We start from the raw sequence: 26,305 nt of genomic DNA, 5'->3' as shown, positions 1-26,305 counted from the left end.
CTTGCGTAACTCCACGGAATCCCTTAAAGTTTTTCTGGAACTCTTCGGAATTCCATAGAGTGAGAGACTCCACAGCTCCGCCCAGGCATAGACGACAGTTTTTGACCTTCCGCCTGAAGTCTGCCATGTTATTCTGGCAGGCAGGCATCCCTTCACCAAGATGGTATATGTCTGCGGCTGGGGCCATTTTTTGGCATGGTGTGCAAAAAAGCAAGTTGACCCCCTTTCCGCTTCCCTTTCTCAGGTCCTTCTCTTTATTCTTTATCTTGCCCAACAGGGCTCTAATTCGGACACCTTAAAGGACTATTTTTACCCCATCTCAGCATTTCTGTGGTTGCCAGATCAGTCACCCTGTTCAAATCTCCTGTTGTAAATAGTTCTTTGAAAGGTCGCCAACATATGTTTCCACCTTATACTGCTGAATCTCAGCGTGGTACAATATAATTCGACTGAGTTATCACATCTCAAGTACATATGTACAACTCTTATGGCTTCACTCCGCCATATCACAATAGTGTGATTATATAGTCAAACAATCTGTAAAACAAAATTTATCAAACTTAAGAACACTATCAAAAAAGGGAAAATAGGAAAGGGAACAGAGGCCACATAAATGGGATTAGAGAGTCATACATCCCAAACTCTTTGAGACAGAACCCAGTCAGCTATCATAGGGATGCACACCCTCACTATAAACAGTACAATGTGAGGTGTAGGGAATGCTGCCTGCGAATCACACTCCATCTCAGAATACAGGTCTTGAAAACACGTTAAACACTGTCAGTCCGGAGTAGGAGCATCCAAGAGGTTGTCTGTAGCAGACAGCCCCTGTAGTGCACATAGCATTGTGTTCCATGCTGCGGAAATGGGGAATTTACGCAGCCCCAACTTAGGAAGGAAATCGCCTCTGCCTTTACCTAATTCAGCATAGATAGAAACCAAGCCTTCAGTGGTGTACGCTCCTCCGCCTTCCACCTACGCATAACTAGTTGTTTGGCCACAATAAAACCCAGATCCATGAACCTAGAGGATGCTTTGTGCTTTTTGCTTCTTGAAAACAGTCCGATGATGCAAACCTTCCAAGTTTGTGGCACCTCCCTGTCAGTACTAGTGGCCAGCACCTCAAGTACCCCCTCCCAGTATGTACGCAGATCAGGGCAGGACCAGAGCATGTGTAACAGGTCGGTATCTACCTGCCTGCAGCGCGGGCAGCACGCATCTTGCCTATGAAAATATCTATTGATTTTGTCAGGGGAGAGATAGACCCTGTGAACAATATAAAGTTGGATCAAATGAAAACGAGCGTTCCTGGGACCTGTTTGGGACTCTCCAATACCATCGACCACTCCTTCTCCAAATAGGCATGTCCCTGATCAGTCTCCTCCTTAACTCGCATCGGTGTTAAGTCTACCAAAGTATGTTCCCTAATCGAACCTGCAAGCCGCTTCACCAGATGGCATCCCGTGCCCATATCCTGCACATATTGCAGGAGGAGGTGCGTTGAAGGCTCCTGCGCAGTTTCCCCCATCACCGCCTTATTGCAACTATCCAAGAGGCATGATTCAGAAATTGTCCTGGGGCAACCCTGTCTTCATCCGCAATAGTGACGAACGACGGTAATTCACCCTCTTCGTACAAATCCCCTATGGAAGTAAAACAAGCCTCCATCCAGTCAGTAAGATCCAAACACTGCACTCGTCCCTGCCCTGTCGGCATACCCACCAGGGGCTCCACAGATGCGTATGGTGAGACGTGCTTAGTAAGACGCAGCGCCCTGCGAAAACATTTCCGCACAACTTGGATTAGCAATTCCAGAGGTTTGTGCGATTTGTTACAAGGGTGAAATATGGAAAGGATCCTGTCAAGTCAGTTAAATGCAAGCCCTCCACCCATTTTTTCCACCCACAGAATTTGAGACGCCAAGAAATAATGTTCTAGGTTGGGGAGAGCCAGCTCTCCCCACGACCGAGGCAGAAACATCTTCGCTATCCCCACTCTGCACCTTGAGTTGTTCCAAATGAAGTCTCTCACAATCCTCTCCAGGGAGCGGTAAAGGGACATAGGCAGGTAAAGCAGTAAATTAGAGAATTAATAGAGGTGACGTGGTAACCTGACCATTTTAATTAACTCCACTCTACCTATAATTGAAAGATTAAGCCTCTTCCAAAACTCAATCTGAGATTTGAGTGCTGCAACTGCCCTGGTGATGTTACCATGCAGGAGATCCTGATCGTTATGGTAGATGCGGATGCCTAAGTATCTGAACACCACCGGTTGCCAGTGCACCACCGTTCTGTCTACCTCCCAACTCGGATCCTCCATATCGGGATGAAAGGGGTATAAGCAAGACTTATGCCAGTTCACACCCAACCTGATAAAGACACAAAGGACTGCAACGTATCTGGGATGACTCGTGGGATCACTCGAATATCCCTAACATGTAGTAGGATGTTGTCCGCATGAAGCGAAATCGCATGCATGCCATCCCTTTGCCGTATCCCCCATGCCGGTGCCGAGTTTCGCAGCACCATTGCTAGTGGCTCAATCACTAAGGCAAAGATCAAGATTGTAGGACGAAAGAAGGCCTCCTTGGCGAGTTCCCCGCTCTATCAATATATGGTCATAAAAGAGAGTCCCCAGCCTCACCCGAATCCTAGGAGCCCCGTACAACAACTGAACAAGGCTTAAGATGTACGGCCCAAAGCAAAAGCGACAGAGCTCCCCGAACATAAAGGACCACTCAACCGTGTCAAAAGCCCATTCCAGGTACAGCCATCGGCCAGTCTTACACAGAGCAACACATTACTCGAAACTGCCGCCGTATATTTAGCAACGTATTACGGCCGGAACAAACCCGTTTTGGTCTGGATGAACCAGTTGCAGGATCAGCGGTGCCAATCGAGATGCCAAAATACCTGCTTCGATCCTATTGTCCCCATTCAGGAGCACCAGGGGGCGGTAAGCCCCCGTGGATATGGGGTCCCAACCCCGTTTAGCAAGCGTAATCAGTGTAGCCACCATCATTGAGTCTGGTAGGGCAAGGACCTCCATCGCTTCCGAATATACCGTAAGCAGTGGTGGGCTCAAAGGATCCGTATACGCTTGTTAAATTCATGGGGGAACTATCAGGATCAGGAGCCTTTTCAGACGGTAGAGCCTCATTGTGCTCCTAACCTCGTCCAGCGTAAGCGGGGCATCCAGCTCTGTCCGCTGCTCTAGTGACAATACCGGGAAAGGGAGTGTTAGAAATTGGATTTTTGGTCTGCTAGGGCATGTGCCAAAGTTGGGCAGACTCCACCACTCTAGTCAGGATAAGGGAGTTACACTCCTAAAATAATCACTGCTCATCACTTTGGTAGCTTGGCATGAGCAGTCAGCCTTATCTTAGAGGCAGTGTGTAAAGCATTTGCACAAAACCAACAGTAATACAGTGTAAGCACTACAAAAGGATACCACAGCAGTTTAGAAAAATATCCAATATTTTTATATATTTAAGACAAGACCAAAAACAATAAAAATCCACAATACAGTACTTAAAAATCTGCAATTATCAAAATATGCTAGAAAAATTGTTCCTTGATGTTGATAGCTCCGTCCGGGGCTATCATGGCGTTGTGAGCAAACAAATCCAAACAGTTCTGGTTGACCGTGGTGTCGCGTGCCAGCTACAGTGTCGGGAAGACCCGCAAACAGTACCTTTTAGAAATGCAGGGCATCGACGACCTCTCGATGATCTTCCAAAAGCAGGCGTCCAAAGGCGTTGGTTCCGGAGGTCAGTGCAGGAGTCGTTGGGGTCCATGTAGTCACATGCATTGCAGATCGAACTCCTCAGTGTTGAAGTCCGGAGCGCTGGTGTCGGTAGGCGTCGGGTGCTGCGGTGTGAAGTGCAGCAGTGCGGCGAGCGGTGCCTTCAGGTCGCGGTGTGAGCAGCGGCTTGGTGGCGGCCTCAGATGGTGTCGTCGGTGTGACCAGGGTCGCGGTGCAAAGTGAATGCGGTGCTCGTCACGTTGCTGGCAAGTCGCGTTGCAAGCAGCGGCATTGTCAGTGCTGAAGCGCTGTCGTCAGCTGACAAACGTGAGTCGATGGCGCCGACGTTGGTAGGCCAAGGCTAGGGCGCGGGATGAGGGTGGTGCGTCGTGTATTTTTACCAGCAGTGCCCTCGAACCACCGTGCAAACAGCGGCGTACATTTTGACGTGGAGTGCCGGCGTCGGGGATGCCAAGGCGTAATCATGAAGCAAGGCGGTGTGGTTTGCGGTGCCCACAGCTCACATTGTGAGCAGCAGCTCGGTGGCGGCATCAGCAGGTGTCGTCAGTGAGACCAGGGTCGCGGTGCGGTGTTGCAGCGGTGCCATCTGCAGTGCCTTCAGGACGGAGTCGGCAGCGACGTCGTAGGGTTGCTTTTCTTCTGTTGCAGCACAAAACACACAGTCCTCAGTGCTGAGGGCAGAAGAGCTTGAAGTCTTTGCTGCTCCTGAGACTTCTTGAACAGGGGGCAAGCTCTACCTCAAGCCCTTGGAGAATCTCACCGAGTAGATTGCAGAAAGTTCAGTCCAGTCCTTTTACTGCCCAAGACTGAAACAGCCACTGCAAGCCAACACAGCAAAGCACACAGCAAAGTGGTAGTTCCTCCTCACAGCTTCTCCACCTCTTTTTCTTGGCAGTCTTCTTGGTCCAAAAGAGTTCTAAAGTTCAGGGGTTTGGGCCCCACTATTTATAGTTCCAGTTCTGCCTTCTCTGGTGTAACTTCCTGGGAGGAGGTGAAGATGGCATTGTCAGAGGCAGACCAAGCCGTTCGAGGTGCAAGGAAATCTCCTCCCCCTTCCCTAATTGCAGCCCAGGCCTATTCAGCCCTTTCCTGACCCACCTAAATTATCTGGAGCCACTCCTGCTCCCCAGCCTTCTGTCATCCAAAACCCAGACAGGCAATCCACATTCCAGCAGAGGCACAAAGGATGACTTAGCAAGAAACGACCTACTTTCTAACATCAGTGTTTTCAAACACAGAATGTAAAAATCACCTTCACTAAAAGATGCATCTTTAGATTCTGAGTTCAGGCATACTAAATTATATTGCCCTACCTAATTTCCTGGGCCAGTTATGTTTATAAGATGTTATAAACAAACTCCCCATTTTGTTCTATGGGGAACAGGTAGCCTTGCAATAGTGAAAAACAACATTGGCCGTAATTCGTTATCAGGACATGCCACACACACCAGGGCATTCCCTACCTTTCACATACACTGCACCCTGCCCACAGGGTTATTTTGGACCTAACTTAGGGAGGCCTGACATGTAAGAAAAGGGAAGGTTAGGGACTAACAAGTGTGTGCACTGGCCAAATCGGCATGGCAGTTACAAACTGCGCGCAGACTCTGCAATGGCAGGTCTGAGGTACCTTTTCGGGACTACTCACGTGGGAGGCACAATCCGTGCTGCAGGCCCACTACTAGCATTTGATTTACAGGCCCTGGCACACTCAGTGCACTTTACATAGGGACAAACCAATAAATCAAGTATCCAATCATGGAAACACCAATCCATAACACAATTTACCCAGAGAGAATATGCACTTTAGCACTGATTAGCAGTGGTAAAGTGCCCAGAGTCCTAAAACCAACGAAAACAGATTAGGAAAAAATAGGAGGAAGAAGCTAAAGGTTTGGGGATAACCTTGCAAAAAGGGCCATTTCCAGCAGGGAGTCAATTTAAAAACTCCTGTATCACCTCCTCTGTGGCCTGTCGACTAGATTTATACAGGAGTGTAAAGTGTGTAGTCAGCTCCCCATGTATTTCCAACTGCGTGTGCCAAAGTCTCCTGTCGGAAGTACTAAGAGCCGTGATCGGCCCAACTTACTTCTCTTTCTTGATTAGCTAGGCAAGAAGGGGTCCTGAGCGGCCCGCCTTGGCATGCAAAGATGCGAAGTGCGCTGCAAAGGTTAGGCAGCGCCGCTGATCCGAGTTCCTCCACATATTTCTTGAGTGCCTCCTCTAAGAAAGCCAGTGCCCCAGCATCGACTACTGCCCTAGACTCCAACGATAGCAGATGCCTCTCAGATTTTAGCAATTCGACGTCACCTTCTGTCGGAGCCCACAACCCAGCCCCAAACATTTCCCTCTCAAGGTGACCTTCAGGCTGCCCATTCCACCAATGAAAAAAATACGGTATCCGCATTGAACTCAAAGTACTCCCCAATAGCGTCCCCAATTGTCTCCCAAAAGACCAAATCTTCCAACATTGTTGGCTGCAACCTCCATGTAGGAATCCTCGGGATCCCATCCTCCCAGGCCAGCAAAACAGAATGAGGATTATGATCTGAATGTGTGTGCCCCCAGTAATCTGACCCCGAACATATGGAAGGAGGGAGGGGGACCTAAGAATCTATCCAGGCGGACATGCAGGTTGTGAGGTACAGAAAAGAAAGAGCACATCCTCTCTCTTGCGTGATGATGTCTCCAAACATCAACCAGCCCCCAGCCCTGTGCCAAACCATTCAGCACCGCAGATTTAGTCGTGGCAGTCGTGCCTCTAAGCGGAGGAAAAGACCTATCAAATCTTACAGCCAAAACACTGTTAAAGTCTCCACCCAACAGCCACGGGACCTCACACAACTTCCCCAGAGCAAGGGATAGCTGATTATAGAATGGGCCCCGATCCACATTCAGCGCATACACATTACCCAGCAATATATGACGGTCGTCTAGTCTACCTTTGACAAGCACGTACCTGCCTTCCCTGTCAATATGAACCTCATCTATGGTAAAGGGTGTCCCAGGACGTATCCAGATGAGAGCTCCCCTAGCAAACAGGGAGTAGTCTGTGGTGTATATTTTACCCCTCCACCTGCTCTGTAACCCGGCAACGTCTACTGCATTTAAGTGAGTCTCCTGTAAAAGTGCCAAGTGTACATTGTGCCGTTTAAGATAGGAGTACACTGCATACCTATGGCAAAGTGTGCGAAGACCCCAGACATTTCAGGTAAGTATTGTGTGACCCATGTCAGAGCTAAAGGAAGTAAACAGCAATGGACAGTACCCCCTCCACCTGGATTCCAGTAAATAGCAGTGCACCATAGCAACCCCATTACCCACCCCATGTAATAGAAGGGGAAGGAGAAAAACCAAACAAGGAGAGAAGAAACCATGTAAGGGCAACCCCCACAACATTGGGGTGTCATCCAAGCACAAAATACAGCAGCACATCCGTGTGGCCTACTGGTCCCAAAGAGATGAGGAAAACAGGGTATTGTGTAACCATGCACGGTGTATCATCGTGCATCCCCTCAAAGACAACTAGTAATATATCATCACATCTTACAGGTGAAAAAGAACTCCCTCTGGGGCGCAGAGGCAACTCCAACCCACCCACCCGGCCTCAAACAAACAATTTTGGCATTTCGAATACCCACAGCAGTTCAGATAACAGTACCCATGAATAATTGTCAATACAGCCACTTTCATCCGATACCATCGGCCATCTGGTGTGTAACTTCTGGCATTCTCATAGAGACCTTGTCAAAGGAGTCTGCTGTTGAGGAGCCCCCATCCTCCGAAGAGTGAATGGAAGTGTCTGCTTTGTCCTCAGGTCCTGCTGTGCCCGCCATCTGTTCCACAATACGAACCACCTCTTGCCTTTCTCTGTGAATCTGTTCTGGGCCAGGAGCCGCCACCGACCCCATAAATCTCTTCCCTGTCTGCCACCGTCGGGGAACCCTGCTACCTGCTTGCCCAGGCAATGTCACACCAGTGCCTGTGGGTCTTTGGCCAAAGCACCTTCCCGACGTCTCCAGCCTGTCCCTGGCATCCTGTGAGGTGTAGAAAAATCTGGACTTCCCATCCAATAATACACGCAGTCCAGCCAGGAACAATAGCAAGTAGGAGCGATCAAGCTGCCGGAGCTGACGCCTAACCGGAAAGAAGGACCCCCACTGCTGTGGAACCTTCATTGTAAAGTCCGGTAAGAACAGCACCTTGGCGTTTTCATATTGAATGTCGTCCAGCTTCCTTATCCCTCGGAGGCTGACATAGCGGTCCCTGAAGTGTAGTAGTTTGAAAATAAGTGGGTGTGCTCTGGCCTCCAGGCCGGTTTTCAACCCGGGACCCGATGTGCCTGTTCTATATTAAAGAATTGGGAAAAATTTGTGTTGGGTAGGATGGATTTCAGCCACTGTTCCAGGAAGGCAACCACATCCTGTCCTTCTGCACCTTCCGGCAGTCCAATGAACCGGACGTTGTTTCTCTGGGAGCAGCCTTCCGCATCCTCCATGCGCTCCTCAAGATACCGTATCCGAGCCTCATGTGCAATCTGCTGCTTTTCTTGGGATTCTGTAGCAGGCTTCAATTCAGCTGCCTCCTGCTCTACAGCAGTGACCCAATCCTTTAAATGTTGGTGACCAGCATGGAGTAGGGTAAGATCCAGCGCCACCTTGTCCAACTTGGTTTCCAAGGACATACAAGAATGCTCAATGACTTGTAGGAGAGCATCCAAACGGTCATCATGAGTCGTCTGCCCCAACACTTGCAGTGGCGGATCAGCGCCACCGGTGCCCGCAGCTTGTGAAAAGGTTCTTGACCCGGTGCCCCTGGTGGGGCCCATTCTTCCGGCCACAACTAGTCTTACCCGTTACACCACCAGATACTGGCCAAAGTATCAGGCCATCACCCCTATCCAGGTACGTGAGGCAGTCCAAATGTGCACTGCGGAAATGCACCACCCAGTGTTATCCCCACTGTAATCGTGCCGCCGATCGCCGCTTTGCCGTCTCACCAGGCAGTAGCAAAACTATTTGCTCCAACCCAGTATTTTAGAGGCCCACTACCATAGCTCGACCCTACTGTCTCTGCCCCTTGGCCCCCACTCACCGCAGGCTGTGCCCGTCTCTACCCAGCTTGCGAGCACCAGCCAACTCCAGATAGAAAGGGGGGTCTCCCTAATGTGCCGTTCAGCTCTCCACTAATACTCTCCTCAATAGGCCGCAGTTACAGATGCCATACTGCTCCCCCGTCCCTCATTGCCACAGGCGTAGCCCAAAGTCTCTTCTCAGTATCCCATGCACTGGGGCACCAGGACGTCACTTTGCCTCCCCGGTCTGGATGGCGTCACCACATCTCAGTACTATTGTAGGCCTGCGTGCTTCCACTCTACTCACCTACAACCACTGCTGAAGAATTACTGGCCCAGTGCACCACCTCATGTATTTCAGTCCTTGGCTCCTCTTCAAAGTATGTTTCCACCACGTTTAGCATGCAGCCTTATTGTGCAACCTAGGCCCCAAATCCTTACTCCACCATAAGGACCTCCTCACACATCTATTGCTAGTGCTGCACACAGGCACTTCCTCCAATTAGCCCGCTGGCTCCACCTCACCAATCTTCCCGTGTTTTCCTGGGGCACCGCCCGTGTTTTCCTGGGGCACCGCCGGTCACGACTCGGCCCCAGCTGGCCAGTGTACCCTCCATCAGGGCCCTGCAGGCAGCACACCTCGTCACTCAGCGCATCTCAGGAGCTGGTTCTCCCATCTTCTGTTCTGCACCACTCGTCCCATGGGGCATTGTACATAAGGGCAGACTGTTTCAGCAGCCGGGGCCTGGTCGCAGACAACTCCAGGCCTCCTTCTATTTCAAACCACTGTGGCAATGCGACTTCCCATCACAACGCACGGCGAAGATCCACAAGAGCCTTATTCTGCCGCAGTGCCTTCCAGACATCTCACCGGCCCTGATTAACGATCACCCACTGGTACCTCACTCCTCTGTCACAGGCTCTTGGCAGTTTACTCCTCCTCACAACATACTCCGTACTCCGTATCGGACCTGTCATGCACACCGCCCACTGGATCTCCACTGGCTGCACGTCTCCTCAAAGGCCTTCTCCCTGCCCCCGCCCCACACCATCTTGCAGGAGCCCAATGTGTAAAAAAGGTGTGGGGTGGCACATCCGGCAATGCAATCCAGGTGTATGCTCTGCGCTCAGCCGATCCCAAGTGCTACCTGCTGGTCTCTAGTCACCGCTCTGCTAGCCTCAGCCGCAGATGCGCGTCGGTGTCCTGCTTCTACCTCTGTGGCCCCCCGAGGGTGTCACTGGAGCATGGGACACAGACCCACAGCAACGGATGGCCTTGATTCTGGATAAAATTAACACATTTTGGGTATAGACAACGGAGCTCTCCTAAAACGCGTTCTCTATGCTGCCCCTGTCATAAGTCTAATTGTCATCTATAGAGACACAATCATCTTTAAACATTGGACATGCTGTGTATTGGCATCCCATAAGGTGTTCTGGATGGAATCTTCAATTGTTATCATTATTGCACTTAATACTTACATCCATGTATGTTACCAATTCAGTTACTGCATCCAATCAGCTTCCAATAGTTCAGGCTTTTTCTAAAGATTCCCACAAGAAGCTAAATTATGTACCCTACAGACTGTGTGCCAAACATTTAACTAAATCACAGCTTCAATCACAAGTTTTTCCTCAGCAATATGATGTTAATAATATATCAAAATATCAAATAAATGAAAGAAAACTAGCCACGATATCTTGTGTTTGTCAAGTCACCTTTAGTGATAAGGAAAATGTGTTTAGCTGAAAATAATTTAATAACTTGGCAAAACAGTGTTATAGCTAGCTAGAAAGGTGTGGTTATCAGCTTCTTTTTTCTTTTTGTGTATCTTTCCTGATTGATACCTCTACCTGCAGAGTGCTCATTCTTTTAATATTCCAGATGCCAGACTGGATCCACATACTTTTTCATAGCTCCTCTATATGAATATGTGCGGCGCTGACAATGTTGGTGCCAGAAGAGTGTCATAATGGCGTCACTGGAGCCTCAAAGTGCCCTGGAGCTTCGGCATTCTGTGCCATTCCCTTTGTTTTCCATGCCCTTAGTCCAGATTCAGGGCCTGCTCTTTGACATTCCAGTGAGGAGTTTCTTCAGCTTTACCAAATCTTCTCAGTGACGCAGCACTAAAATATCACCTCCTAAACTTTCAGGTTTCAAGCCTTGCAGGGATTGTGAGGATCAGATATTCATTACTGACCCTCTTGATATGGGCCTATGGTGTCTTGGTTCTGACAACTCCGAGTGCTGTGAGTCCTGTTAGAGCATGCACCCAAAGGCCATAAAAGAGTAGGAAGTGAAGTTCTTCATAGCCAGTGCCTGGGTCCCCAGCTTCAACATCAAGGGAGAAGATAAATAAATGCAAGAAGAAGAGGTAACTTGACAATAATCTACAGAAGGTAAGCCCCCAAGACACTCTCTGGCACCAACGGAGTTGTTGGCAGAGCCTTAACTGGTGGTAATTTCTCCCCATCCTGACCTGGCACTGCTTGATGAACCCAAGCTGGCTCCATTGCCTCCTCCACCTCAGGAACCCTACCCCAAGTTCACTGCTTCAATGTGGATCTGTTGTTTTTCCCAAACACCATTTTTAAGGTGCTCAGATGAGCAATTGGCCATGGTGGTGCCCCCGCAAATAGTTGTTCCTGCATGGGATAAACTTGTTGGATACCACAATCTACTGAGATATTGTAGTTGATGCAGCCTGATGGGGCATGAGGGAGAACTTGACATTGGGGATTTCTTTGCAGCACCCACTAGCTGTGGCCATGGTGGAGATGGATGCCTCCACTCTAGAGTAGGTACTCACCTGGAGGAACTGGAGATTGGAGGTCTCTGATCTCCATGGGAGCAAATTCTGCACCTCTGTCTTCTAAAGGTTAGGGCAGTTTGCTTGGCATACAAGGTTTCCCTTCCTTCCAGTGGTGGTCGGTGAGCCCAGGTCTTCACAGATAACACAACAGCAATGAGTTACATCAACAAGTGGAGGGAGTAGGGTTGCATCTTCTCTGCCGGTAATCTCTGAAAATATGATTTTGGGATCACCAGCAGAGATAGTTCTGGACATCTTCGACCAGTGGGACATTTCCCAGGTGGACCAGTCCACCACTCACAGCAAAGCGCATTGCACAAGGTTCTGTGCCCTCCAGTATCCATTGCAACAAGAAATGGGGAACGTGTTTAGGTTGAAATATATTCCTCTTCATTTTGTGTTTCTTCCCATATCATTGATATCTTGATTCCTAAGGAAAATTCCCCAACATCACCTCAGATTAGCAGAGAAGCTTGTGGTACACAGACCTTCTGCACTTCTCTTTGTGCTCCGCGATCTGTCTTCCTCTCATGTTAGATCTCCTATCTCAATCACGGGGAAAGGTGCAGCATCCCAACCTCCAGACCCCTCCACCTTCATGCCTAATGACTGAGGCGGACAATTTAGCCACATTCACATTTCCATCAGAAGTGGTGGATGTCATTCTGTTCGCTCGCCGTCATTCCACTAAGACTTTATACTTTAGTAAAAGAAATAGGTTTGTCTCTTGGTATTCTGTATTCGAGGTGGATTCCCTGAAGACCTATTTGTCTTATATCCTAAGATTTGCGTTCTTCATTTGCAGCATGGCTTCGCAGAGGGGACAGTCAAGGGTTACTTGGCAGTGTTTTCAGCATTCCTGTGTCTTTCTGACAAACTATTCTTGATCAAGTAACCTATTATTGTATACTTTATCTACGGTTTGACCAACATGTTCCCCTCTACCCCTTATGTCATGCCCCAATGGGCATCAATTTAGGTTTAACTTTTGTAATGGGGGTCACCATTTGAGCCACATCATATTTGCCAGTTATATCTGTTGACTGTGAAAACTGTATTTCTTGTTGCCATTACTTTGGCGAAACATGTCAGTGAATTACAGGCACTGAGTGTTCGCCAGCCTTTTACCTTCTGTTTTCCTGCAAATTGCTTTGCCAAATCAGAGCAGTTTTCCTTCCCAAGGTTAAGACCCTTTTCCATCTGGGTCAATCGATTGCTCTTCCTACTTCTATCCCAACAAGGAGGAGGGGAGGCAGCACTACCTTAACACACAGAGGGTGATCATTGTCTCTATCGACAGGACCATGCATTTCTGGCCTGACTTACAGCTCTTTGTAGGTGTATGCAGGCAATAGGAAGACATAGCTTTCCAGAAGAGTATCTTATCAAGGTAGATCATCCTATTCATTATTATGTAGTATGCCTTGGATCAAAAAGAACTTATGGAAAGTATAATGGCTAATTCCGCAACAACCAAGATTCTACCTCAGCCTTGGCAAGAGGAGTCCCAGTGGCTGATATCAGCAGAGTTATAATATAGGTGTCACTCCACACTTTTGCTAGGCATTACTGCTTGGATTCGGAAGTTTTTCACAATTGTAATTTTGCATGTAGTATCCTCTAGGACTTCCCTGTCTCACTTTCTTCTCTAATGATTTCTTCAAGTCCCTCTTCTGCCTGGAGTCCTGACTGATGATATATTCAAAAGATGCGGAGTCTGCAGGTAGAAGTACACATCAGAAAAAAAAAGATACTTACCTTCGGTAATATTCTTTCTGCTGAATACTCTGCATACCTGTAGATTCCTAACTGATCCTGACTTCCTCCCCATCTTGAAGAATGGTTTTGTGTTATAATTGTAGGACCCTCTACAATGATAGTGACTTGCAATAAGTAATACGGTTTAACAATTGCGTTGCACTGCTCCTCTGCTCATAGGATGTCATTGTTTTCCTTTCTCCTCATCGGTGTAGAAAAAATGGATGGCAAGCTCACGTTGGCATGCCGGGATGGGTGCTTTAGGGCTCGGGTGACACCATGACAGTGCTTTTCCGGCATCCGCACAGAGTAAGCACCATCTATCCGCCTGGAAGAGCTGTGAAAAAGTTTCTAGATCCATTCTGGTGCCTCGGATTTTTAAATGTGAGGAATCTGGTGGTAAGATAGAGTATTTACTTTAAAGAACTTTACTGAACATAAGTGACTTTTTATTATGTTCTCTAGCGCTTTATGTTTTAGTTGATCTCCTCTACCTTAATTCCGATAATTAAATTTTCGCAGATTTGTAGTTCTAAAAGCAGGGTTCCATCTGAGCAGTTTGATGTTTCAATAAATTTGAAGTCCAACCTATTCACATCCATTTTAAGGTTTCATTTTGCCCCCATTTCAATTTGTGTGGCTGTTCAAATGTTAGACTCGGAAAACCCTGGGATGCATATTTGTAGATAAGTAATTTATCTTTCTTCATATAGAGATTTAATTATGTTTTTGTTTTTAGGGCTATATGTGGGAGTGCGGAGTGCAGATAATCATATGTTTGTTGTCTTACAGCAACAAAGAAAACAAAAAATATAATATAATAGCTCAGCCTGTTTTTTCTTAACCATTAAGGAACTCCAATGTGTCCCTTCTTCATCCCAAATTAAAACAAACACTGGGTACCAGAATGACAAATTATTTTATTTTCAGATTACATTACTTCCTCTGTGGGTTGTGTAACCTCTTTTTAAGGTGGGAAGACCCACTTAGGCCTTTTGAACAGGGCCTGCCACCATACGCTGTACTTATTCATTCGGAAATGAATTCCTACCAGCTCGTCTCATACTCTGGGTGATACACTAGTGAGATCAGGGCAGCATTCCAGCTCTGCATCTTATTTTTGATGCAGGTTCCCCATGCAACCCACTCCTAGTTTCTGTGGCTTCACGAGTCTTGATGACATGTCCAGTCTAGAAGAAAGTGAAAGTAATTGTAGTGGGTGGACAGTGGGGGATTGTGAGTGGTTAGTAAGGGGACCTCTGTGGAATTAGACTGTGAACACCCTTGAGCCAGTTATGTTGTAGCCACATGTGACTTAGCATACACAAAACTTGAGTAAGGTGCGATCTGGTGCCCCGACTTACCCATGATGTTGATGGCCTTTATTTAATGACCCAGAAGGCCGCCAGTAGAGGTGGGCATGCCAACAAATTAACAGGGAGAGCAGAGCCAAGAGTTTGGCTTGGGTCTTAGAGCCTGTTCATGAGGCAAGCCCTGAAAATGTTTGCCATCTAAATCACACAACACACATCACATAAAATATGATAAAGACTCTTCAAAATTATAAAAAGTGTATTTCCCTAAAATGTGGGAGCTTTAAAAATAATATATCACATTATATCACTGCAATGAAAAGTAATTATTAAAAGTGATAGTTTTTAAACATGAACTTGAAGCCATTCCTGCCCCACCCTTGCGACAGTACCATTAGTAAATTAAGAGGCAAGCCAGTTGCCATGTGAACTCTGTTTATGGCACAGATTGTTATAGCTAGAGAACCATTATAGTAAGCAAGGAAACTAAGCAGGCAGGTACCAATGGTATCCCAAATGGTAAGTTAACAAAGAATTGGTGTATTGCCTTTTTACATATATAACACACAAAATTTAGGAGGGCCTGAGGGACATTTAAAGACCTGCATAGGTTGTATCCCCCCGTACCAATATATGAACAACCTAACAAACCTATGGGTCTATCATCTGAAAATCTAATCAGGAATACATATTGTATCTCAGCAACACATTGGTATGCTGAGAGGAAATCAGAGACAAGGATACTGACTCAAGGCGTCATACAGAAGATGGTTAACCCTATGTTAGCGGAGTGAATAACTATGTTTGGATTCCCATCAATATCATGTGTGATCAATATTATCATATGGTCCTCTGTCCTGGGTCTTGTGTCTCTAGATCACCGAGACAGCTGCAGTACCCTCCACGGACTCATAGTTCACATGTACCAACATTTGGACAACCATAAGAATCTGATCTGACGGGTAAGTGCAGTGCAGAAAAGAAAAGTGCGTGAAATTTAAAATAGGATAGAGAATCTCATTATAATATTTTACTCATAGGTTCTCGTACAGCTGGTATTCTGAACTCCGGCATTTTAAAGTGCTTTCATGTGGATAATGAAGAAAAAGGAGGATCGCTTGAACAAAATCTTTGGCTAATATCAAATAGTTGGGCTAAGCGGGGAAGCAGTGATTAATCCATGTTTCCTGGTTTAAATTTTAAAAAATCAGCCACTAAAAAGGTGTCTATATGTCTATTCTTTTACCTCAAATGTTAATGCTTTGTTTGTGCGTGAGGGTAGATCGAGAGTGGCAGGCAGAAACCACATGAAACTTGGGTTCAAGGTTCCAAAGGGACCTCGAGCTGAGTCAGAGTCAGGACTCAGGCTTCAGATTCGAGCCTGGCTCAAGCTTTCAGTGGCTTACCCACCTTCACTGACCTCATACCCTCCTTAACCGACCTCATACCCTCCTTAACCGACCTCATACCCTCTTTCACCTGTATTGATAAGTGCTGCATTGCCCTCCCATCCTCTGGGGTGTTTCGGGGACCAGACTCTTCAGGGAAACAATACCAGTGCCTCAGGCTTGGCCTAGAATACCTTCAAGAGGTTTAGATATGACTAGTGCCAATTTGTGCAAATCTTGAATTACCTCTGTGTCCTTTCCCAAGCAGTGCCTATACTTAGTAGGACTGAGAGCCCTTTAAGCTGGGCCAAGGGAGTATCTCTCAATGTGCATGTCTTGTAAGAGGTCTCCTCTTCTTTCCCTAGGCTCTCAGTGTCTTTCCCACTGCCCATAAAAATCTAGCGCCCTACGATTTAAGGTACTCATTACATTCACTTGGTCGGTCACACACCTATTATTGTGCTTGGCAGCCAAGACCTGCCCAGTCATTGCGCCACCACTAGTCTGTGTCAGTACAAATCCTAGTGGGAACAATTGAAGTATTCGTCATGACAGTATTGATGGTCCTCCCTATGTCCCAACATTCTGTCCACTCACTCTTTAGGGAAAGGTATCAACATCCGTAAAAACGTGCACGCAATTTTAGCAGTTGTTGGTTGTGACTGTACTAACGCTATCACTCTTATTAGATGGTGCTTAGGCACTTTTACTTACTAACACAGCACCAGTATCTTTTCGTATTTCATGCTAAAACTGAATCAAAAGAAAATTTGCATCTACAATGGAAAAAAAATAACAATTTGCAAATGTTAACACATTTTTATTATTGGTGCCAACAGAAATACTTCATGGTAATAACCAACCAGGCCTTAAAGCTCAAGCACTTCATGAACTTGGGAATCTCCACATGTATGCAAGGCACAAAAGGTAATGATGTTATACACGCATTTATTTTCACAGTATTAGCACAGCTTTTTATCGCTTTGTTTTCATTTTCAATATTGCCAGCATAGTAAATATGTTTAAAATAGTGGGTTGTCTTCTGATGGACACTAAATTAACTTTTCTCACATCACTGGACAAGTTGAAGGATCAATGAGTGGTATGGGTGGGCCCCCTAGATGATGTGGACTGGTGCGATGCCCTTATCGCCCACAGAACATTTACTGTCTCCGACAAACTCAAGTTGATCCAATTATACTATCTACACGCTGCGTATCTCATCCCCTGCAGTGAGCGAGTTTGCGCCCAGATGCGGCATGCGCACGATGCATGCACGTCGCGGCCAATTTCCTCCACATGGTTTGGTCATGCCCCCGCTTGGGGCAGTTCTGGGGTTCCATTGAGGGAGAGTTAACGGAGGTTCTTGGTTAGGATGTTCCTCATGGCGCACGTCACTCCCTGCTGGGTATCACTGACGGGCTGGATGGGTCCAGGTCTGATAAGTTGTTTTACAATACAGCAATGATGGTGGCCATCGGGACATTGCGGCGGCCTGGCTAAGCTCTATTCCTCCTACCCTGGACAAGTGGCAAAGAGAGGTGGACTGGTGTGCGACCCAAGAGAAAGCCATGTATATAGCAAAGATGTGTTCCAAGAAATTTCGTAGCGTGTGGGGGAAGTAGCTGGGGGCTGTGAAGGGTCCCGATTGACTGGACTCCAGCGACTGCTAGGGGTTATATTTTTCCTTTTTAGAGGGTCCTTGATTGGGGAGTACAGCCACGATCTGAATGAACTCATATCTGTGATTTCCGTGCATTGGCTGATCTGTTTTTCTTTGTTTTTGTAAATCAATAAAATTTGCTTATCAAAAAAAAAATTAACTTCTATGAATTATGCAAATTGGATTGTAAGAAAGAAGATATTGAGATAACATCGGAAACCAGACTGAAAGGAGACAGGGAAAGGCAAAGCATCACAATTATAAAAGACAGAATACAAAGAGGAAGATGAGGGAGAAAATGTTTATGGGCTATTGTGGGGTGGATTACCACCCAGCCTTTATAGAAAAGTGAAAACTACCCCTTTCAAATCCAACACAATAATAGGAAAAAAACATAAGCTAAGAGTTGTCATTTATCATATAGAATCCCTGTATTCATGTATTTATTTATGGATTTGTATAGCGCTTGAATCACCCCCAAAGGGTTATCTCAGAGCTCACGGACCCACATGAGAAAGCTGCCACAAAGAAGCGAGTCTAGAACAGAACAGTTTTCAAAGCCTTTCTGAATGCAGATGGACCGGCCACTGCCTCAATGAAATGGGAAGCTGGTTCCAATAGAGGGGAGCCAGATATGAAAAAGCTTTTCCCCCTGTCCTTAACTTCTTGACCCTAGGTACCATGAGGAGGGATTTCAAACCAGAGCGGATGTCCCTGCGGGGAGTATATTGGTTAAATTTCTCCACCAGGTAAGGAGGTCCTTTACCCATCACTGCTTTATGCATGATGCAACAGATTTTAAATTGTATAAGTTTGTGCAAAGGTAGCCAATGAAGCTGTTGGAGAAGGGGAAGTGATTCTGTTCTGTAAGGGGCATTCAGTGTTAAACGAGCCGCCGTATTCTGCACTACCTGTAAGCGGTCCAGCGAGGACTCCTTAGCTGCAATCAACAAGGCATTGCAGTAATCCAATCTGCTCAACACCAGAGTCTGGATAAGCGTCTTCCATAAGGAGTCGGGAAGGAAAGGGACGACTCTTCTCAGCAGGCTAAGTGCATGGAAGCATGAGCCAACTGTGTCGGTCACATGCTTCTTCATGGTCAGAGCCTGCTCTATGCGAACCCCTATATTTTTTACCACTTTCTTCGGTGCTGGAGCTCTTTGGCCACCACTCTGGTGTCCACAGCAGTGGAGCATCTCCATAGAGCATTATCTCAGTCTTTCTGGCATTTAGTTGTAGATGGTTTTTACGCATCTATTGAGAGCTTGCCCACATGCCGGAGGAGAAGGTGTCTTGAGCTGCCTGGAGAGATTTATTGAAAGAGAAGTAAGCTGAGTGTCATCTGCATATGATATTGAAGTGTACAAGTAGGTCCTCAGAAGTGCGACCAAGCGAGCGACATAGATGCTAAACAAGGTGGGGCTTAAACAAGAGCCCTGGGGCACTCCCTTCGTCAGTTCCTTGGATGTAGAACGAAATGGACCCATATTGACTGTCTGGGAATGATTAGCAAGGAAACTTGTCATCCACTGCAGAGCCAATCCACCAATACACGATTCCTCCAGTCTCCTTAGCAAAATCTGGTGGTCGACCCTATAGAATGCGGCGGACAGATCTAATAACACCAAGAGAGTGGATTGTCCGCTATCTAGTGCTAGCCTGATGTTATCTATAACATATGTTCATTTAGTTATCAATGTGTCTCCTTCAGGTTCTGAACAGTTTTTAGGGTTAATTTAGTTTCATATATTTCCCCCAAGCATCTTTGATTTATTAAATGGAACAGCGTTGATTGTGCTTGCTTATTCTAATGAAACATGTTTGTCTGCATCCATGTTTGACTGTTCAACCTCTAGGCACTTACATTTTATTTACTACAACCTCTGTCCCAAGGTCTAGTGTTTCTTTGCCTGACATCTAGTAATTTGGTAATGGCATGATAAATGTCAATGTAAACTCCTATGCTTTTGTATGACACAAACTACTCTTTCGAATTACACCTTGTAGTTATCCTGGTTTTTAACTCGAGTTTCCTGTTTAGAGACAAATCCGATCAGACTGGAGTCTTTTCTTCCTTTCACGGTACTCTTTTCTGATCCAACTAAAAACAGTTTTAACATATCCCTGCTGTTCTTCTTCTGAATATGAATAAATCAATATGGTATTGATACAAACAACTAAAATCATGCAAAAGTTGGCTTTAAAAATTAGGAGACTGCAGGAGTATTACAAAGACTGCATGGCATGACATCGTACTTTATTTAAGGTCTAAACCCAACCAGGAAGGAAACTAAGCAGGCAGGTACCAATGGATCCCAAATGGTAAGTTAACAAATCATTGGTGTATTGCCTTTATACTCAGTGGTGTACACCAAAGGTAGTGCTTTACGCAGCATCAGGAAACTATGATCCATCTGGCAAGAGGAGAGGCAGGTGGTAAAACCTTTTTTGACAAATTGATGTGGAAAATTGCTATTCTACTAATCCATTTTATTCGCAGAACAAACCACAAATTATGGAAAGCTGAAGCTTCTATGAGCCTTCCTAATCATCATGTTACATATATAATCATTCCTCCAATAAGGTAATTATGCAGATTTGACATCCTACCTAGAATGACAGAGGGAAGTGCCTACCTATTATTTCTACATTTGACAGAATGTTTCCTAAACCCTTTTGTGCTTTCATTTAAGTATGCTGCAAATTTAGATGAACATCGTGGGAGAAAGACCACAATAGCTATTTGTGAGGATACGATATTCATAGCAGTGACATTTTTTTTTTAATTTCTTGTACAAGTCAATGGTTCAATCCTGTCACTTATTAGATGGAAGTAACCCATACACCCAATAGAACCAGGGAATATAATTATATGCAAATCTAGATGAACATTATGGGAGAAGGACCACTGGAGCTATTTGTTAGAATATAATATTCATAGCATGAAAACACCTTTTGTATTTGTTGTGCAAGTCAATGGTTTAATCCTGTCACTTATTAAAGTGGAAGCAACCCATACACCAAAGGGAACCAGGGAATATAATTATGTGCAAATCTAGATGAACATCATGGGAGAAGGACCACAAGAGTTATTTGTTAGAATTTAATATTCAAAACAATGGAAAAAACGTTTGCAATTATAGTGCTAGTCAAGGGTTTCATCCTCTCACATTTTAGGTGGAAGCAACCCATAAACCACCAGGAACCTGGGAATATAATTATATGGCATTCAATGTTTCAACGTTTATTTAACTTGATTTTATTTGTTCCATAATTGGCACACAACCTTATAAAAAAGCAGTTATAAAACTTAAATCCACACGTAAAACATAATTCATTAAATTAATTAAATATGTGATACAAATGTAATATTCAATAAACCAATGGAGGAACAAGGAGCACATTTGATAGATCCTGCACATTTCAGAGGGAAGCTAAGATCTTTCTTATGAGTAAGTTCCTATCATAGACAAGGCAGTTCTTCACTAGCACCGTGGCATAGATGTCACCAAACAGAACAGCATTGTAAGTAAAGAGAAAGTCACCAGCGCTACTGGAGAGAACCATTAATGGTAGGATACCACGCCTGACTCAGGGAGAAAGATTGCATAGGGAAATGAGAATTTGCCTAGCCTTCGTGCTGGTAAGTTCCAATTCTATTAAGGACTCAGGGGCGAGGGTTATGCCTTCCTCCTTCACTTTATTTTTTACAGCAGCAAGAAAAAACACAGTAAAAACTACTTTTACCATGAACACTTAGGAAACAGGAAACTCAAACATAAGTCCTTTGTCAGTCTTTGTACTCCGGCAGCTCCCATCATGCCCTGCTGCTGCTTCCTCTTTCTAACGCGAAGGCCCATGTTCCGGCATTCTCACGCATCCTGTTTGGGACCGTCATTCCCTCCAAAAAACACACAGTCAGACTCTGACCGTCCCCTCAGCATATCGTAAGGTACGTAGAGGTATAATACAACACAGAGCAACAACAGTCACAGCAGCAGAAACTTCATTAATGAGTTACTTACATTTCATACAGGGAGGGTCCACTTCTTGGAAGTCATTGGGGGGGATAATCCTCGCCTCCGAGTCCTTAATAGAATTGGAACTTACAAGCACGAAGGCTAGGCAAATTCTCATTCTATGGCAGGACCGGAGGCTTCGGATTATGCCAGTTCAAAGCTTGTCGACCACCAGCCGAGCCACTTCCAACACTGGCTTAAAATAGAACCTCTTAAACGTGGAATCTGAGGACCAATCGGCCGCCCTCATCAGATTCTCCAGCCGAGCCCCGAGGGCGAAAGCTTTTGAAGCCATAGCTCCTCTTGCTGAATGAGCTCCAAATTGTTTGGTATCAATCCCCGCCTCCTGCATCACCCAACGCACCCATCTGGCGATTGTTGGGGAAGAAACAGCCTTGTTTGGTTTCCGTAGGGCAATGAGAAGTTGTCTTTCGCTCGGAGGGCGAGTGTCATCAGTCATATCTTCATAAGCACGGAGGCACTGCACAACACACAGTTTAGGGGAATCCGGAAAAGCCGGGTATGAAATAACCCGTGTAAGGGTCTTAGTCCATCTGCTCACTGTGAAGGTTACCCCATCCGGGGAAAAAACTCTGGCCGTGATGTCGAGAGCTCGTACGTCCGAGACCCGCCTGCAGGAAATCAGGCACAACAACATCGCTAATTTAGCTGTAAGCTCTTTACGAGACAGAAACCTGTTTGGCTGCCAAGAAAGGAACAAATTCAAAACCCTGTTCACATCCCACAGGATGGAGTAGCACGGCTCAGGCAGCAGCGAGAGGCAGATCCCTCTCAAAAGTCTGCAAACCAAAGGGTGCTCCCCAATCGGGGAACCCTGCACCAGGTCATGCCCCGCCGAACTCGCAGAACGGAAGGTATTGCTTGAGCGATAGGCCCGACCCTCTTCCACCAAACCGGCCAGTAGGTTAAGGACATGGACTACATCTGCCCCCACGGGATCGAAACTCCATCGCACACACCAGCGACACCATCTATGCCATGCTGATCTATATCTCTTGGTTGTGCCAACCACCCAGGCCTTCGAGAGCAGGTCCTCTGCTTTTCCCAAAAGGCCTGGGAGCGTCCAGCGATGCCGGAGATCCTCCAGGCCATCAGTCTCAGCGAGCCCTCCTGGACTAACCGGTGGGGAACTCCGTCCGGATTGAGGAGAATGTGAGGAGAGTGGGGGAGTAGGATTGGAAAATTCCAGGAAAGTTCCAGTACAACCGGAAACCAAACTTGAGACCTCCACCATGGCGTAATCATCACCACCTGCGCCGATTGGTGACGCAGCAACGCTGATACTCGTGTTATCATTGAAAACGGGGGAAACGCGTACCCCTGCTCGCCCGACCAGTTCTGGAGGAAAGCATCCGCAATCTCCGCAGACGGGTCCGGGTGCCAACTGAAGTACCTCAGAAGCTGGTGGTCCAGGCACGATGCAAATAGGTCCACTGAGAAGGGACCCCACCGGTCCATCAGCCGGGAGAACACCAGCGCATCCAGCTTCCATATGCTGGCATCCAAGAGGTGCCGAGAGTGCCAATCGGCCACCTCGTTCTGTCGACCCGGCAAATATTCCGCCTTGACTTACACCTGATGGTCCAGGCAGAAGTGCCAAAAGTCTCTGGCAAGGTCCGCCAACATCTTGGATCTGGTGCCACCCAGATGGTTGATATATCGGACCGCCGACACGTTGTCCATCCGGAGGAGGACACAGGATTGCACTCGGTCCTTGGTCCAACACTGGACCGCAAAGGACCCCGCTAGCAACTCCAAGCAGTTGAAATGCAATGATTTCCCGAGGGCGGACCAGGCGCCCCCGTGGAGAAATCTCCACATCTGGCTCCCCAGCCTGAACGACTGGCGTCTGACTCTATCACTATGTCTGGGGCGGAGCCAAAAATCGCACAGCCATTCCAGGCCTCCATGTGCGTCAGCCACCATTGCATTTCGTCCCTCACGTCCTCCGACAATGGAATCAGCTGAGAGTACGTCAGACCTTTCCTGAGGTGATACGTCTTTAGTCGCTGCATGGCCCGGTAGTGAAGAGGGCCCGGGAATATAGCCTGAATCGAAGACGACAACAGGCCTACCAACCGTGCCAAGTGTCGCAATGATATCAGCGGTTTCGCCAGGGTCTGGCGTAACTCGTGCCTGATCTTCGCCATCTTTCTGGCGGGAAGACTCAAGGTGGCAGACACTGAGTCTATGTTGAATCCGAGAAAGGTTGCGCACTGGACGGGAACCAGAAGGGACTTCCTCTCGTTGATAACGAAGCCCAGACCCTGAAGCAGGTCGACCGCGGACTGCAGCTGAGCCGCCAGCCGCTTCGGACACTGGTCCATGAACAGCATGTCGTCCAGGTATACTATCTTTCTGATACCCCGTGCCCGCAAGGCTTCCACCGCCGGGCGTAACACCTTTGTGAAGCACCACGGCGCCGAGGAGAGCCAGAAAGGCAGTGTGGTGAATTCGTAGACCTGACCGTCCCGCATGAACTGGAGGAAACAACGGTGCGGAGGGAAAGTCGGGACCGCCATGTAAGCGTCTTTTAAGTCGAGCCTGACCATCCAATCGGACGGGCGCAACACATCCCTCAGGAGGTGAATCCCTTCCATCTTGAAATGGCGGTACACCAGCCATTCGTTGAATTCCTTTAAATTGATAACCGGGCTACGGCCTCCGTCGACCTTGTCGACCAAAAAGAGGTTGCTGAGGAAACCGCCCGGGTGCTCGCAAGCGCAACAAATCGCCCCTTTGTGGAGGAGGGCGGCGACCTCTTCGCGCACCAAGTCTGCATCGCGCTGCGAGAAAGTAATGGGGCGTGGACGTTGAAGCTGACACGGACGGCCATGGAACTCCAGCTGGAAGCCCTGAACCGTCTGCAGCACCCAAGCATCGCTTGTTAGGGAAACCCACGCTGGGAGAAACTGCGCTAGGCGCCCCCCTACCCGCAAACTCGCAGAGGGTAACACACTCACCTCTTCCAGCACCTTGTTGCTGGCCTCTCTGGCCCCCGCGGCCTCGGAACCTCTATCCTCTTGTGGGATAGAAATTGTTGAAGCGAGCGTTGTCCTGAAACTGCCCGCGTCCGGAGCCTTGCCCCCTGTCAGAGCTGTTGCCACGACCGAACGAGTGGCCCCTGCCACGTCCGGCCCTCTCAAAAACACGAGGGGCAAAAACCTTTTTAATATTGGACTGAGCCCATTCCAGGGAAGTGAATGTGGCTACAAATTTGCAGAGTCTTTAATAAACCTGTCTCCAAACAGACCACCTTGCGCCACCGCGCCAGCCTTGGAAGAGGCGAGGTCACCCAACATAGGGTCAATTTTAATTAACAGTGACCTCCTTCTCTCCGTAGAGAGGGCACAGTTAGCATTGCCAAGAAAAATAATGGCGTGCTGCGCCCAATTGGAGAGAACCTCCGGGGAGATAAGGTCCCTCGACACCTTGGCCTCTTCGGCCATGTCGAGAATCTTGGTCATGGGGCCCACTGCGTCTAGCAGCTTGTCCTGGCATGTACGCCATGACCTATCTATACCCTTCCGAGGGTCCTTGACAAATTTAGCTAGGAACGTCGCCATCTTCGGGTCAATGTCAGGAGTCATCGCCACTTTCCCATCTAAGGAAGGGCGGGGGCACTCCGCTCTAAGGTGGCTATGAGCATCTTTATCTACAGGCTTTCGGAGACAGTTTGCCACATACTGGGCCACCTTATCCCCAGGGACCCAGTCCGAGGGTGGACAATGTCATCCGGGTCCAACATGTCCGAAGGACCCGCGGATGAGGAAGGTTGGGACAGAAGCCACAACCTAGAAAAGCAGGCCTCTTCCTCTGAATCCGGAGAGTCATCATCCTGCTGTGGTTCCGGGGACATAGTACGCGGAGTAGGGGGAGGCACCTCCGCGGGGAGGCACCTCCGCGGGGAGGACGGGAACGGGCGGAGACCCCTCAAGCGCTATAAACGCGCTCTTAACCTTTGCAAAAGCTTCAGGGTCAACCCCCTCTGTACAAGGCTTCTATGGGGGGGAGGAGCTGGTGACGGGATGGGACCCGGGGCTGGGGTAGGCGCGGGAATAAGGGACGCAATTTTCGCGTACGCCTCATACAACCGTGCCGAGAGCCGCTGCTCTATGGGGATCATGGCCTGATCCACTGCTCTATAGATGGAGTCATCAACCGCCTGGTAAAAGTCCTCATCCCACGAGGCATAATTCAGAGGGTCCTCCTCTGGGTACTGGCCTGACTCCCCCTCCATAATGAGGTAAATTAGGCTCCGCAGGGACAACAGAGGTACAGCCCAGCAAATTACCAGGACCCTCATGGGCACTTAATTGACCCTGGGAACTAGCCCAGAGAATATGGGGCCACAAAGGCACACAATTAAGGGACTAGCCCTGGGGATGCTGCAGCCCTCAATATCACAGGGCACCACCCGGAAAAAGCGTCCCCTTGCGCCAACACACCGGCGCTATTACGACCCCTCAGGGTGTCCACACAAGCACA

General features: G+C 47.5%; 1 protein-coding gene across 5 annotated transcripts in view; it reads left to right on the top strand.

Annotated features, from left to right (window-relative positions):
* CFAP54 (cilia and flagella associated protein 54) overlaps positions 1-26,305 on the top strand; it is a 2,603,731-nt gene that overhangs the window by 1,613,748 nt on the left and 963,678 nt on the right. For all 5 annotated transcript variants that reach the window (XR_013608312.1, XR_013608313.1, XM_078677994.1 and 2 more), the window contains exon 43: positions 16,954-17,041. Coding sequence is in view for 3 of the 5 variants with exons in the window: in XM_078677994.1 (XP_078534120.1) it covers positions 16,954-17,041 (88 nt within the window). In the remaining 2 variants the exon portion in view is untranslated. The remainder of the gene's footprint in view (positions 1-16,953; positions 17,042-26,305) is intronic.

Source organism: Lissotriton helveticus, chromosome 1_1 (assembly GCF_964261635.1).
Source record: "Lissotriton helveticus chromosome 1_1, aLisHel1.1, whole genome shotgun sequence".
Taxonomy (NCBI): Eukaryota; Metazoa; Chordata; class Amphibia; order Caudata; family Salamandridae; genus Lissotriton; species Lissotriton helveticus.
Note: the sequence above shows the minus strand (reverse complement) of the source record. Positions and strands in the feature narration are given on the sequence as shown.